This window comes from Dendropsophus ebraccatus, chromosome 7 (assembly GCF_027789765.1).
Source record: "Dendropsophus ebraccatus isolate aDenEbr1 chromosome 7, aDenEbr1.pat, whole genome shotgun sequence".
Lineage (NCBI taxonomy): Eukaryota > Metazoa > Chordata > Amphibia > Anura > Hylidae > Dendropsophus > Dendropsophus ebraccatus.
Genome location: NC_091460.1, coordinates 33606926 through 33624265, shown reverse-complemented (window position 1 = coordinate 33624265; position 17340 = coordinate 33606926). Strand labels below are relative to the sequence as shown.

Sequence of the window (17340 nt, the reverse complement as noted above, 5' to 3'; positions counted from 1 at the left end):
TTCTATGTGGTCATTATGGCTGCAGGCTATAGCCCTGGGCTCATTGAGATAATCACATGAAGCACGGGTCACTTTACCCCTACAAGATCAACATACTCCTCTTCTGCTGCTGCTCCTATACCTAATAGGTACTGTTTGTCCATACAATGTCATTACCCTGGGCAATAATGTCCTTAATAATAGCATCAAATAAAATAAGAGGTCACTGTCTCCACCAAGGTCATCACGTTCTTCTCCTGCTGCTATTATTTTCTATGATCTGACTCCAGAATTTTCTATTTCTGTACTGACCCCTAAAATAGGAGACCCTATTACAGCACCGCTGGCGTCACCAACATAATCACATGAGTAAACAGGTCACTGCTTCCCACACTATCATCACATTCCTCTTCTGCTGCTTAAAAGAGATGTCCCAGTTATTTAAAGTGTCACTGTCACTAACAAAAACTATTGACATGTCATGGAGACATGTCAAAAGTCTTGATCGGTCAGAGTTTGAGTGCTGAGGCCCCCACGATCACTAGTGAGCTAAGACAAGCGCTCATCTCGCTACTTTCTTTGAGAAGTCTACGAAGCCTTTCGTAAGCAGTTAGCAGAGAGAGAGAGAGAGAGAGAAGCGCTTAGCTTAATGCTTCTCCCGACTTAATCTTGCCTATGTGAACTACTAGACTCTGAACGATCAAAAGTTTTGATGTCTCACTCACCTGCTTTAACCTTGCCAAAGCCAGGAGCAGCACTCAAAGCCAACAGCTGGCCTCAGTGGTCTCTATTGCTGGGCCAGTGATTGACTGAAGGATGCCCCAATGACATCATGAAAGCAAGCAAAAGCACATTACACAGAGAAATAAAGATGGAAGCAGGAGCAGAGTGAGGATGCTGGACAGCCATAGTTTTGGCTGTCCAGGCATGATGGGAATTATAGTTTTTCAACAGCTGCCACCATAAGCCAGTTATTCAGCTCAGCAACATACTTGGTGTGGAGGACTGGTCACTTTCCCCCACAAAGTCAACACACTCCTCTCCTGTAAGGATTATTAACCCTAAGCTCTCACTGGCTCTAGGACATTATATTCCTGCCTTGTTCATCATGCAATGAAGACCAGCATGATCACATGACTAAACAGGTCACTGTCATCCACAAGATCAACACACTCCTCTCCTGCAGCTGTTATTAATCACATACTCTCAATGGCGCTGTACACCTCCATCACGTGCAGCCTTGTCCTCGCTTAACATGTCGTGCTCATATCAAATAACTTTATTTATAAACGCTTGATATAATACAACGCATACTAGGTTAGGCATTGCCCGCTCCATACAATCCAGCTACTATATTTGCATGACAGAAACTGACATTATTACCTGTCCAGGAGCAGGGGGAAAAAACAGTAAAAATAGATTCAGCATGTAAGGACGCCGCGCTTGCCAAAAATCCCTTCCCAATTTTACAGGCATCATAAAGAACGTCTAGAATATATGAGCGTAGTCTCATTTGCGGGTATTGGGGAAGTATTTTACAAACAGAGCGGAGTATCAACTCCAAAACGTAAAAACCAACACCGGGAGTCATTCGGGACGGGGGGGGGGGGGGGGGGTCGGAACTCTGTACCCTTTGGTGATGCGACACCTCGAATTCCATCAAACGCTCGTGAAGCAAATTTACCAGATGGGAATAAGGAAGGGTCGGGGAGTGGGGGCTAGAAAAGAAGGGGGGGAAATAACTCAGACGGCTGCCAAGACGAAAACCACTTTGACTTCTTGAGTTACGCAGAGGAAAAAAATATCTGCAGGAACAGAAAACAGAATAAGCCTTTTCGTTAAAAAAAAAAAAAAATTCTGTTCTTAATTTACTTTTTTTTTTTAAAGTATAAAAAAGTTCAAGCACTGGATGGAAGACGTAGCCTACAGAAACTGGCCAGATTTCCTCCTGTTAATTGAAGAGTCTTTGATGAAATGAAAATTCTAGGTTATTCACGGCACGGAGGAATAATATGTTTCTGTCGGGATACAATGGGCCGACTGTGTAATCAGGGCAACACCGTACAGATGATGTTTATTCCACTCGGAAAAGTGAAAAAAAGAAAAACGAAATGAGAAGGGAAAAAAAGTGAATGAACACAATGACAGACGGCATCTATTAACTTGTTAAATGCCGTGTCTGATCTGGCTCCAGAGAGTGGCACTCTCTAAGCTCCTGGTCATACTTACTGACTGGGATTCGAGATGAAGGAGGACTTGGCAACGTGATACGGGACTGGCACGTCCAAAAAAAGGTAACTCCTGCCCAATCAGGTTATCCACGGGCATCAGATGAAGCGAGCAAAGTGAAGCGTTTAAAGTGGCAGTAGTCAATTTTGACTTGATGCAGAACATGTGTTGAGGTTACTCCATGTCACAAGTGATGAAGTCAGTTTTCTTGACCGAAGCTGATGTCATGACAGAGATATTTTAGGATGCCGGCATTACAGACAGTTCTCCATTAACCTGCAAACCTGAGATAATGGACTGAAATGACTGATAAGGACAAACCAATTAGAGGCCTGGGAAGGGGAGAGCCACTTATCTGATACATACGTCCTGGAATTTACTTTCTTAGTGGATAAATAACTTCACTTAACAACGTGATCTTCGTAAGTGACGTAACCTGTAATATCAGCTCTTGTTATATAACAGGAACAGCCATGGGGTCAGTCCTTAGGCCAGCAGTGTCTCATAACTGATGGCTTTTTGCAAAGTTATAAAAGTTTTGCTTTTAAGGCGTTGTAGGGGGCCGGGCTCTATGCACAGTACATCAGTCATCCAGGGAAGGTCTGTGACACTTGAGCTCAGAAGGAAAATATGATTTTATATCTTTGCAAACAGCTGTAAGCTAATAGACAGCTATCAAGTGTTATATCTCCCATCAGGTATATGCCCACATCTGCCCTAATATAGAGCTGATGGATTGTCTTTAAACACAAAGAATGTGCCCTACATCATTACAAAGTGTTATCTAGTATAGTAGAAATTTACAGTTTTTTTAAAAAAAAATACAACTCACGAGTAAACTTTTTGACACATGCATCCATCATATTTTTATTGCAAACTAAATGGGTAGGCGCTATGTCACCATAAGATGGAAGAAAGAGTTAATTCAACAGTGGTAACAACTTTATGCTAAGCTACAACCACCTTTATACTTTGGGATTGGTTCACTTTGACCCCTAGTCATCAGAAGTAATGATTGTTCTCTACAGCGCCACCTAATGGCAGAAACTGGTACTGCAAAAATACAACTTTTTGACACAATTATTTTCTACTTCAGCCCATAATGGAAGAAAGTGCTATTACAATAATAAATCAATACCTCTTATTGTGGTAACAATTTTACACTTAGTTTGGTGCCCTTCTAGGTGTAAACGAAAGAAAAAAATTAAGACACCCTTAAACTGTAACTAGCAGCTGGTATATATGAAACCCTGCAGTGCAGATGTCATGACTGAGCTCTACATCACCACTCAATGGCAGAAATAGGTACTACAACAAACATCTACTAAAAAGCAGTAGCTTTACCAACATCTAGGCGATACCTAAAACTGGACAGAAATTGGTCAATTAAAAAAATTAATAAAAAAAAATGAAAAATTAATTTAAAATGAAAGTCAGGCATTTATGAAAAAATCATTATTGGAGCAAAATCTCATTTGACAGCTTTTCCGAATTAAGTTCCAGAAATAACAAAATTAAAGAATATTACACCATTATGTTAAACGTCCCTCTCATACGAAACGTCTCGCTCCCCAAATTACCGTCTCATTACCGGCTGCATTTATCTACAGCGCCGCGTCCCCCCATTACGGCCTCCATATAATGCGCTCACAGGTTTTTCTTGTCTCTGGAAAACTAAACATCTTTGAATTTCGCTCTTAATAAACACCGGGGGGAAAGATGGCAGACTTTTCCAAATTAAGAAACCCAGACGTGTTTTTATTCCTGTCGACGGGTTTTGAAGGCCTACCTAGGAGCGGTGTCTTGAAACGCAATGAAATATGGATTTATAACATAACTGCGTTATTACATGGCGGAGATTAACAGGGTGTTTGGAATAAGACTTTTCTGACGTGTGTGTATATAGAAATGAGGAATGGCTCAAAGACTGAGAAGGACGACCAGATTTCTCAGAGAAGCGGTGCGCCTTACTCAGGTATTAAGACCCTACAAAACAATCCAAAAAATTCATCCGCTGCATCAGCTATTTTCTCCAGGGATTTTTCTAACCCTAATCTAAAATAGTGCTAGGCTGCTCCTTCACGAAGCTTGGCTGACTCAATATCATGGCTGACTGATGGTTTAGGGTTAGCCTCAGACATAGACTGTAGACAAGCGTCTTCCAGCCACATTGCGTAAAGAGTACCTCCACTTTTAGAATACTATTGAGAAATGTCAGGGGATAGCATTACACCCCCACTGACCTCACGTCAAGTTATCCCAAACATACAGCAACGTCTAAGCTAGGAACCAAAGGATTCATGTCTCCATGGCTTATATTCTGAGTGATGGGATATCTAAAGGTCTATGAGCTGATATTGTTTGGTCACTGGTTCATTGAGAAGCTTTGGGGTTCTGCTTATGGAGGGATATAGGTAGATATCGATTTTTTTCTAATATTTTTAAACTGATTGAAGGGTGTGCTGAAATACATGCTGGGAGGGTGTCACAATGAATAGCTCAGATGGATGTTGCTGTTTAGCAGCTGTACACTGGCATCTGTCTCCCACAGTATGGATAGATAGATAGATGATAGATAGATAGATAGATAAGATAGATAGATAGATAGATATAGACAAATAAATAGATATGCCATGTAAAGAGATATAAAGTTTTGGTCCCTGTAATGCCGCCGTACACTGTCTGGTTTGGGTCTTATCACCAGGTTCACACGTATTACAGCTGGGGATAAGCTCAGGGTGACCCTGTGGCCCCGGGCAGCTGCTGAACTGTATGGTAGGAGCCAGGTTATAACAGATTATGGAGGCTCCGGAACAGAACGTCTTATATGTATCCAATGTCACCGGCTCTGCAGCTCATACACACAGGGATATAACAGAAGCATTTCTGCCTCCTGTACCTGAATCCCCAGTGCTGCAACCAATACAAGTCCTCCAGCATGTGATTCACCATTAGGATCGCTAATCTAATGGATCAACACTGCTTATAGGGTACGCCGCCATTCTGAGAAACTCCACTTACAGAACAATGAGGGTGACTGTACGCCACCCACTGAGCAAGCTGTAATTATGGCTGATGCCGTAGTAGAGCTCATGTCACAACACATCTGTCATATATACGCTCTATGGCACATGCCTAAACATCTATATACCTTTTACTTTCCTTATCGTGAGTGACCAAACATGTCCTTGAGTATTCACTTCTAAAGCAGCAGTGAAATGTACATGTAATACTACATTTCACCTGTAGTGGCCGCTGCAGGTGAACTCTATGGTCAGGGGATCTCACTGGTTTTCCCCAATCATCCCTGATTTTTAGAACAAACATGATTACTGGCAAACAGAAGGTTAATCTGATTATGTGCACAGAAATACAAACTGCGTAGCAAAAAAAATAATTCTTAAATAATATTATAATCTGCTATGTTTAAGCAAAGAAGGAAATCATACATAGAGGTTTGGATCCCTAACAGAGCACCAGAAAATAACAGTTCTGCAACCACACTGGACACGGCCCGGGGTCGGACACTTGTAATTATGGCCGCCAACTCTATATTTACTGATCCAGAGTGAAGACTTTAAAACTTTAATGACACAAAACATCTCACCAACTCCTATTAATAAAATACAAGTTATTTTAGTAACTTCGGAAAATTCTAAAAATAGTTTCCATGTATGACATCAGCGGGCGATCGCTCCAATACTGAATGATGATCAGGACACTGGTTTAGAGAAAAGGTAAAAAAAAATAACTCAGATTCAGAAGTAGCAGAGCTGAGATAATCATGGTCATCTGTAAGGGTTCATTTACACAGAAAGATTATCTGACGGATTATCTACCAAAGATTTGAAGCCAAAGCCAGGAATGGATTTGAAAAAAGGAGAAATCTCAGGCTTTCCTTTATGACCTGATCTCTGTTTATAGTCTGTTCCTGGCTTTGGCTTCAAATCTTTGGCAGATAATCTGTCAGATAATCTTTCTGTGTAAATGGACCTTAATGGTATGTTTACACAGATTTATCTGACAGATTTTTGAAGCCAAAGCAAGGAACAGACTATAAACAAGGAACTTCTCATAAAGGAAAGACTGAGATTTTTCCTCTTTTCAAATCCATTCCTGGCTTTGGCTTCCAAAATCTGCCAGATAAATCTGTCTGTGTAAACGCACCATAAGTAAGCCACATAAACCTATTATATACCTTTATTATCATGGAACGGAAATGGCAATGACACACTCCACTCTGCTACATCTGCATATTTAATCTCTATTTCAGCTCAAATTTAGCTCTGCTACATCTAATGGTTGTATATAGTTTATATGATTTAGGGTATATAGAACACAGACATCATCAGAGCTGAGTTTGTGACCACTGTTTTATGGACCATTATAAAATAATCTCACTTTCTCAATGGCAAACTCAGCTCGGCTACAACTGTATTATAGTCACTAATAAAATAAGCTCTCAATGAAGTATACTATGGACTCTGAACTGAGTATGTCATTTGGTGCACCTAGTGTTACTGTGTACTTTTCCTTACTACTATAGATATAATCTCTACACACACAGTTTTGGTCCCTTTAAAAATACAAACACAGCTCTACTACATTTATATTAGCATACCATTAAAAACAATCCCCATGCCTTGAGGACAATTCAACTCTGCTACATCTACTTTAGAACCCTATGATAAAATTACATCTCTATTCAAATTCTTCCTTACTCTTTACAAAGTCAGCACTGCTACATCTGTAGTAGAATTCTTTTAAGAACAATCTCTTGTCTCAATAACAAATTTAGCTCTGCAGCATCTATCATAGACTCCCTTAAAAACTGATCTCCTTTCTTAATGACCAACTTAGCTCTGCTACATATGTATTAGGATTTCTCTGAAAATAATTTTCTGTCTGGGTGAGCAGTTCAGTTCTGCTACCTGTACCTGTGTTTTGATTGGCTGACTCAACTCAAAGAGGGATATTGAGCATGGTGTGAACACAACCTAATAGGTATTCTTTAACACTGATCCTCCTTTTTTCAGTGACAAATTCAGCTCTGCTACAGGCCACATGAACTAGATACATGTGTCAACTCTACTATGTAACTATGTAACATGGATTGTCTTAATAAATCTATATTAAAATACCTTGAGGACAACTCAACTGCTACATCTACCATAGAATTCTACGATAAAAGTCTGCTTTCCTATGTCTATATTAGAATTGCTATAAAATCATCCTCCTAACTCAGTGACAAAGTCAGCACTGCTACACCTGCATTAGAATTCCTTATAATAATCTCTATGACTCAATAACTGATTCAGCTGCGCTGCATCCATATTAGAATCCCTATAAAACCGTTATTTCATTTTGCAATGACCAGTTTGGCTCTGCTACATGTGTATTAAGATTTCTTTGACAATAACGTTGGTGGGACGTTCAGCTCTGCTACACCTGTATTAGGATAATTTATCTTCCTCAATAGAAAATTCAGCTCTGCTACATGTACATGGTTGTATTCACACTGTACTTTTTTTTATCCACCAAGTGGGCGATAAAATCAAAAGGCAAGGATCCCGGTGGATGTACTGATATCCAAAGTGGGAAATGGATAGCGTAATACGTTAACACTGATCTTCCTTTCTCGATGACAAATTCAGCTCTGCTACATGCTACATGAATTTGATTGACATGTGTCAATAGTACTCTGCACCGATGTAACATGGATTCTTTAATACAATGTTACAATAACAAATTCAGCTCTGCTGCATGCTACATGAAGTTGATTGACATGTGTCAATAGTACTCTGCACCTATGTAACATGGATTCTTTAATACAATGTTACAATAACAAATTCAGCTCTGCTGCATGCCACATGAACTTGATAGACATGTGTGAATCGTACTATGTAACTAACATGGATTCCTTTAATACAATGTCACAATAACAAATTCATCTCTGTTACATCTGTATTTTATTTTATTTGTCTGAGGCCACAGAACGCACACATTGCATACCAACTACTGCAAACCAACAGCTGCTTCGCCGGGTCGTAGCGTAAAAATGAAATCTATGCCCGGCTAGGGTTAGATGTAAACCTGCCATAGAACTCCAGGAATGGCCGCACATGACATCGCGTCTGCTGGGACGCCAACTGCGTGTCTAAGAAATTCTGTGATCTCCGGTAAAGCAGAGCCCCCCTTTATATATATATATATATATCAGAGACGCCAGCAAAATGGCTACAAAAATATTCTACAAAAAAAAAAAAAACAGAAGCTCACAGAGGAAATTCTAGGTTACGCCGACCCAACAAAAGCTCCTTTGTGAGCGCCACCCGGAGCTGAAGTCACATTACTACTGTACCAGGTACCTCCGAGCTCTTAGCACAAACATGCCACTGTTGTAATGTAAAGCCCTATGAGAACTGCTGCTTGCTGCATGGCGCTACGGGAGATGTAGTGCACCAGCAGCTGCTGTGCCCAGGGCTACCGACACCTGTTACATAAAGCGTATAGACGGAGCGAAGGAGTTTAACAAAAGACGCTGCAGATTCCGGCACAGCGCTGAGGACTCGCAGATCAGGAAATGAAATACAAATTATGGAGAAATTTGTAGCACTAAAACATAACACGAAAAATTAAGCCAGATGTGGCGGGTGTTTTCAGTCCTGATCTCCTCCGGCTTTGTTCTCGCAGGGATCTGTGCAGTTTCACACTTGTGTACGCTCCACTAAGTGCAGCGCACCGCTAAGAGATCAAGTGCAGGTTGTAAGGAGGCCAACGGAGGCGGCGGGGGGAGGGGAGGAGGGGGCGAAGTCAGACAAGGGGATATAATCCCGTAATATATGTCGTATACATAGATGAGAGGAGGGCAAAGTCCTTTATTCTGGAAATGCTGATAATCCGATAGATAGATAGATAGATAGATAGATAGGAGATAGATAGATAGATAGATAGATAGATAGATAGATAGATAGATAGATAGGAGATAGATAGATAGATAGATAGATAGATAGATAGGAGATAGATAGATAGATAGATAGATAGATAGATAGATAGATAGATAGATAGATAGATAGATAGATAGAAGATAGATAAGACAGGCAGATAGATAGATAGATAGATAGATAGATAGATAGATAGATAGATAGATAGATAGATAGATAGATAGGAGATAGATAGATAGATAGATAGATAGATAGATAGATAGATAGATAGATAGATAGGAGATAGATAGATTGATAGATAGATAAAGTTTTCAAGAGGAACGCACTGCTATACAGGTGCAGGGGGTGCCAGCGAGCAGGGACTTGATGAAACAGACTTCAATATCTTTTAGGAACTCTTGCAGCACTCCAAGATAAGGTGAAAACAAACGTGTTTTTATTCCGTAAATGCAAAATTCACATGCAGCGTTTCCGCTCCTCAGTGGATCCTTTCTCAAGCACTTGAGAAAGGCTCCACTAAGGAGCAGAAACATTGCATGTGAATTTCGCATTTACGGAATAAAAACACGTTTGTTTTCACCTTATCTTGGAGTGCTGCAAGAGTTCCTGATAGATAGATAGATAGATCCTTCTATGTTGTGTGTGTCTATGTGAACTAGATAGATAGATAGATAGGTAATAAATAGATAGATAGATAGATAGATAGATAGATAGATAGATAGATAGATAGATAGATAGATAGATAGGAGATACATAGATAGGAGATAGATAGATAGGAGATAGATAGATAGATAGATAGATAATAGATAGACTGACAGATGATAGATACTTTGCATTTCTGCAGCTGTGTGAACATGCCCTTAGAGAAAAGAAACTCATACTCAATAACAGCAATCTCATTGCATGAAGCCTCTAATACAGAGGAGCATACTGTGCAGGGGCTGAGGAGCAACCGACGACAGTTACATGAGACTTATGTTCACCGCCATGTCCGCTCACAGAGGCGTGGTTGGTGGCGCTAATGACCTAAATGTAAACCAGCCCTTGTTGCCCATAGCAACCAATGATAGAAGACATTAAATGGAGCTCTGACTGGTTGCTATGGGCAAAAAGGCCCATTTGATATAAAAGGTCCAAAACCATCCCACTGAGCTGGTTCTGACCTCTTAGCTCATTTACACACTAAGGGGGAGATTTATCAAACATGGTGTAAAGTGAAACTGGCTCAGTTGCCGCTAGCAACCAATCAGATTCCACCTTTCATTTTCCAAAGAGTCTGTGAGGAATAAAAGACGGAATCTGATTGGTTGCTATGGGCAACCGAGCCAGTTTCACTTTACACCATGTTTGATAAATCTCTAACCCTATTCCACATACTGTCCACCTACTTTTGGACCACCCTGTGTATATGGTCTCACAATGTCTAAGGTAAATTATAAACTTACAATCAAATAATCAAAATATAATCAAAACATTGAAAAAATAAATGTTTCCATTTTCATCCCCCCTTTGTTATACAGCAGCAGCCATGACTAAAGCTACAATCTATTCCAAGTCAGACAATTTCTTAAAAGGTCGTAAAGCATTTAGTGTCCGGCTTCCTCTAAGATAAACCAAGTGATCTCTTAAGCAGCTGCCATTATGGTCTGATGGTGATAACAAAGGTGCCGCACCGCAGGAGCCGTCACAATTCACACTGAGGGGGAATGACACCCATGGTTTGTTTGGTTTACCCAGAGAAAAACAAAAAAAACTCCATCTGATATATCCATTAGTGGAGCCTTACCGCAGCCTCCATTGTCTCTGCTTGCTGTCAGTGAATGGAAACATTTGTTTACATCCAGATCAATACAATACAAAGGGAACGCATCACAATGCCTATGTCTCTCACTGATTTGTACCACGGATGGATGTGGCCCTCCAGCTGTTGCAAAACTTACATACTTGGACACCCACAGCTTTAGGCGTGATGGGAATTGTAGTTTTGCAGCAGTCAGAGAGATACAGGTTCCCCATCCCTGATTTACACCAATATGAGATTCTATGCAAACGTAACATACGTCATAAGAGACTTCACCAAAGAGTTCCCCAACACGGCACATCCACTACATGACAAAAACTTCAAAGAGTTCACTTTTTTTTTTTTTTAAAGGAAAACACAAACCTGAGACATTAGCTTGTTACCTATAGCAATCGGCGCCATCCACTTCTAGAATCAGAAAAGTCATTGGTTGTCACGGGAAAAACATTTACTAATTACAACGCCCAATCTGATAGTTTTTTGCTGTTTAAACAACAACCAGAAGATAACAAGATGAAATCTGATTGGCTGTTTTAGACAACTCCTCCCCCTTTTCCAGTCGCCATACATTACTCTTGCACATCAGTCTTACCTCTCGCAGAGTCGCAAAACGCAAATAGTCCAGCAACAAGAAAAGCAAACTGGAATTCCATGATGTCTGCCGCGTTCAGCCTTTCAAATACCTAAAAGGCAACAACAAGAACGACAAAATTAAACATCTGACTTCAATATTATCCAGTACAGATCTTCAAAGAACACAAATCTAATTTTTCATAAAAGAAATTTTAATTTTATTCGAAATTTAATTAAAATTTTAAAAAATGTAATAACCTCGAAAAGACCTGATGTTGCTGTAACGGAAACACATGATGTCACTGTACATTTCTGTTACTATTAGAGATGAGTGAACCTCGAGCATGCTTGAGTCGATCCGAACCCAAACTTTCGGCATTTGATTAGCGGTGGCTGCTGAAGTTGGATAAAGCCCTAAGGCTATGTGGAAAACATGGATATAGTCATTGGCTGTATCCATGTTTTCCAGACAACCTTAGAGATTTAGCAGCCCCAGCTAATCAAATGCCGATCAATTGGGTTCGGATCGACGCGAACCCGAACCCGGTTCGCTCATCTCTAGTTACTATGTATGCCACATTACAATGAATAAAAAAATTGCTAAAATATATTACAAGAAAAAAATAATAATAATAATGACAGTGACCTACAGAGCTTAAACTCCAAATGCAAATGTGAGAAAAAATATCAACTGATTGCAGGAATTTGTGAAATAAAGAAATCTGCACTATGGGAATTTGCCCCTATAGTGTTCTGGTCTGGGTATTCAGAACCTCAACAATGGTTATATCATTAGGTGGGAGAAGCACATAGCTGGGCGCTTCTATCTCCGACTTGTGTCAGGAAACAGGCCCATAGACTAAAAATGAAACTTGTCCTCTTCAGCAAAACGGAAAAGAGTGTGAGCTGAGGAGTGAAGCGCATACCCCAGCACTTCTCCCAGCTCTAACAATCAGCAAAGGGTCAAACACCAAGATCCCAACTTTGGACATGTCCCTACGATGTATCAAAAGTTGTTGTTTTTTTTTAAAGTGACAGTACCCATTAAAACGCTCAAATCTGCATTAAAAACCACCATGCGATCTCCTTCCGGCCCTGGGTGTAATTGTGATCTTATTTTTACTACTATATTTGTACTGCCTATTATTATTGATTACAAAATCCTGGTCCCAAGAGCTTACAATCTAACTCACCAACAATGTCAATCTGGGACTATGCGTTTCCTCCAGTGTAGGTGACAATGCGACGTCGCTGCCAATTAAATGTCGATGCCAATTAATCGTACGACGAGCGTGTCAAAGGGCGTCGCGATTTACAAACGAGTTGTGAAAACAGCCCAGAGGTGCACGTTAACTGCAGCCAAGTACACGGCTAAACTCTCACTCTCTAAACAGTGTCAGAATTCCTGGCTCTTGTAAACGCTTCCCACCCTGGGGACACACAACAATCCGCGGATTGATTCCAACAAGTTAAATAATTACACCTACAATCTGGACGACAAATTTAGCAAAAAAAAAAAAGGGGGATGGCAGGGGGGGAGGGGGCTATTAACCCCTTGCCAGCCAAACAAACAAAAAAACAGCCTGATACTTAAGGGGTTAACCTAAGAGGTCAATCCTCTGGTCTGCACTGGCCCTATGTGGTATCAATAGCGCCACGTGCTCTATAGGTCTTCACTTCCTATACGGCGCAGTCACATTGATGGGCCGTCATGAAAAGCTGCATTCAGTGGGTTCAGCTCCTGATGAACACAGGACACTTGTCCGCCGCGTTTCTGAGTCAAAATATCAAATTCCGGGAAGGTTTTAAAGTAAATAGGAGCAACTTGGGAGCCAAGAATAACCTAGTTTAAGAAATTGAGCGGGGTCCTGAGAATGTACCATGTGGCCCTCCATCGCTGTGCCGGATACATACACTGTATACAGCCGTGGTCGCTAACCTGTGGCTCTCCAGTTGTTGTGGAACTACAATTCCCAGAATGCCCCATGATGGGAATTGTAGTTCTTTTACAGCTGGAGAGCCACAAATTGGTTTACTGTGTACAGATTATATAGCTTGGCAATGTATACATCCTGATGGCATACCCCTCCGATAATCCACCACTTCTGATAATCTGCCATCACATGCTGGAATGTTGAAATTTTTCTCTATATACTTGGCCATTGAGTGACACACATTCTCGTACATCATGAGACATTCTGACCCATAGGGCTCAATACTGATATCAGATATAAGTGTATACGCCACATTCATAGGGTTACGTCTGTAACATTGGCCATAGGCGTTGTGTGCGGCTACCTAGTCTGTGAACAGAGATGTATGGCCGCCCCTCACTTATTACACGCTGTAAAGATTTCCTTTGATCTGTGTACTGTAGTGCGCTGTATGGTTTATGTGCTGTTTATAGGAAATCTATGGGGTGCTTACCGCTCATGTAAAACTAGGCTGTGCATACAGGTAACGCTATGGGATATAGGACGCTCTTATAGGGAAACGTTCACGTAGGGCACTCCGGGTTATTAGATGCTCTTATATGGCAATGTATAAATGAAGGTACAGGACACTGTATATATACACAGTATAGGGTTACTCTGTCTGTATAGGGCACTGTGTCTATTACGGATTGCTTCTATAGGGCATTGTATGGGTAATGTGCTGTTTGGATAGGGCACTGTATCTATTATGTACTGTATAAATGATAGGTTTCACACACAGTTACTTGTATATAATAACAGGATGAATATGTACAAACACAAATGTAACAATGAGCAGTCTATACAATGACCATGACATGTTATTAGAGGATTATTACAGGGAAGTCCTATAGGACACTTGTTCCGGTGGAGCACATAAGAGAAGAGGTAGCAGCCAATGGGTTAGGTGCTGCTGCTGTTGGGCACTCTATGGGCCAGCAGCTCTTCATAGGGTAGAAGGTGTTCTGTAGGTTTCTGCATTTTGGGACTTAGTATTCTATGGGTTCTTGGGCAGTGTACGGGTTGGTATATAAATATACAGCACCATATGGGTTATATGATATTACATGGGTGGTTATTGTTATAGGATTTTATAGGATTTGTGTGTCACTGTTTTGGTATATGGTTATTCCCATGGATATGGATATTGTTTGGCACTATAGGTTGATGTTCTTATAGGACAGTTTATGGGTCAGTGTACTTGTTATTCTAGAGTTAGCATATGGGTTATATAGCACTGTATGATTAGTTGCTATTCTTATAGGCCTTTCTTTGGGTTATATGTCACTTTATAGCGTAGGGTTATTCTTTTTAGGTATCATATGGTGCATTGGCTCATAGTTTAACTTTATAGCATATTCTATTGCTTATGTGACATAGTACAAGGACGGTATCTGCTACTATAGGGCACTGTATGGTACAGTATCTGCTACTATAGGGCACAGTATCTGCTACTATAGGGCACTGTATGGCACAGTATCTGCTACTATAGGGCACAGTATCTGCTACTATAGGGCACTGTATGGTATAGTATCTGCTACTATAGGGCACTGTATGGTATAGTATCTGCTACTATAGGGCACAGTATCTGCTACTATAGGGCACTGTATGGCACAGTATCTGCTACTATAGAGCACAGTATCTGCTACTATAGGGCACTGTATGGTATATTATCTGCTACTATAGGGCACTGTATGGTATAGTATCTGCTACTATAGGGCACAGTATCTGCTACTATAGGGCACTGTATGGCACAGTATCTGCTACTATAGGGCACAGTATCTGCTACTATAGGGCACTGTATGGTACAGTATCTGCTACTATAGGGCACAGTATCTGCTACAATAGGGCACTGTATGGTACAGTATCTGCTACTATAGGGCACAGTATCTGCTACTATAGGGCACTGTATGGCACAGTATCTGCTACTATAGAGCACAGTATCTGCTACTATAGGGCACTGTATGGCACAGTATCTGCGACTATAGGGCACTGTATGGCACAGTATCTGCTACCATAGGGCACTGTATGGGCTGGTGGCTGCTGTATGGCATACTGGGTATTCTTCTAGGGTACTATATGACTTAGTATCTGCTCCCAAAAAGCACTGTATCATACAGCATCTGCTATTACAGGGGACTGTATTGGATGGTGTCTTCTCCTGCCTGGCACTGTTTGAGTGATGCATGGGTTGGTGGCTTCCTGGCACTGTATGTATGATGTATGGACTGGTGCTTGCCTGGCACTGTATGAGTGATGCATGGGCTGGTGTTTGCCTGGCACTGTATGGGTGATGCATGGGCTGGTGGCTGCCTGGCACTGTATGGGTGATGCATGGGCTGGTGTTTGCCTGGCACTGTATGGGTGATGTATGGGCTGGTGGCTGCCTGACACTATATGGGTGATGTATATGTAATGCATGGGCTGGCACTGTATGGGTAATATATATGTGATGCATGGGCTGGCATTGTATAGGTGATTATATGTGATGTATGGGCTGGTGTTATCCTGGCACTGTATGGGTGATGTATGGGCTGGTGTTATCCTGGCACTGTATGGGTGATGCATGGGCTGGTGTTATCCTGGCACTGTATGGGTGATGTATGGGCTGGTGTTATCCTGGCACTGTATGGGTGATGTATAGGTGATGTATGGGTAATGTATGGGCTGGTGTTATCCTGGCACTGTATGGGTGATGTATAGGTGATGTATGGGTAATGTATGGGCTGGTGTTATCCTGGCACTGTATGGGTGATGTATAGGTGATGTATGGGTAATGTATGGGCTGGTGTTATCCTGGCACTGTATGGGTGATGTATAGGTGATGTATGGGTAATGTATGGGCTGGTGTTATCCTGGCACTGTATGGGTGATGTATAGGTGATGTATGGGTAATGTATGGGCTGGTGTTATCCTGGCACTGTATGGGTGATGTATAGGTGATGTATGGGTAATGTATGGGCTGGTGTTATCCTGGCACTGTATGGGTGATGTATGGGTGATGGGTATGGGCAGGCTCCATCAGTGATGCCCGGGGCACATGCCGCCCTGTAGAGGTGTACGGATGATGCCGTGTCCCGCCGCCGCCGCTGATCACCCACCTCCGGGCAGTCCGTGCAGTCGGGGGTCTCCTCCTCCTCCTCGTAGTAACCACATATAACAGAGCCGCTATATCCCCGTGCTCCCCCGCTGTGCTGGTGCTAGCCCCGGGCTGGGACACGCAGAGCCCCCGGGATCCCCGCTCCGGTAGTTGCCGTGCTATGCGCTCCCCGCAGGCTTTGTGATTCCAGGGACCGCAGAGCGAGAACACAAGACCCTCCCACTCCAAAACTTTCCGCCAATCAGCGCACGCCGCTCTCCTCCCGAGCCAATAGCGTCACGCGGAATCCTTAACCCTTAGCGCGCTGTTACTCTGGGGCTCCTGTTGTGTGTGTGTGTGTGTGTGTGTGTGTGTGTGTGTGTGTGTGTGTGTGTGTGTGTGTGTGTGTGTGTGTGTGTGTGTGTGTGTGTGTGTGTGTGTGTGTGTGTGTGTGTGTGTGTGTGTGTGTGTGTGTGTGTGTGTGAGCGTGCAGTGTGAGCGCAAGGTAGAGCGATACCCGGGGATGGAGCGGGGCGCTAACCGGGGAGCGGACACCGAGCAAGGGGGACCACGGGGGACAGGACTGTGTGACCGGGAGAGACACCCTGCAGACATGTGACTATAAAGGTGCGTTCACACCTACAGGATCCGCAGCAGATCCGCAGCAGATTTGATGGTGCAGATTTAATTCTGTGTTCAGTTAATTAAATGAAATCTGCTGCGGATCCGGTAAGTGTGAACATACCCTAAAGATGTAGCGGA

The 17340-nt window shown here is 42.0% G+C and overlaps 1 protein-coding gene across 1 annotated transcript in view; it reads right to left on the bottom strand.

Annotated features, from left to right (window-relative positions):
- The window catches only part of FGFRL1 (fibroblast growth factor receptor like 1), a 135731-nt gene extending 118953 nt beyond the window's left edge, over nt 1-16778 (bottom strand). The window contains exons 1-2 of the mRNA XM_069977257.1: nt 16601-16778; nt 11546-11636 (exon numbers count right to left, since the gene is read on the bottom strand). Of these exons, the coding sequence (XP_069833358.1) occupies nt 11546-11606 (61 nt within the window). The 5' untranslated portion in view covers nt 11607-11636; nt 16601-16778. The remainder of the gene's footprint in view (nt 1-11545; nt 11637-16600) is intronic.
- Between the last annotated feature and the right edge of the window lie 562 nt (nt 16779-17340).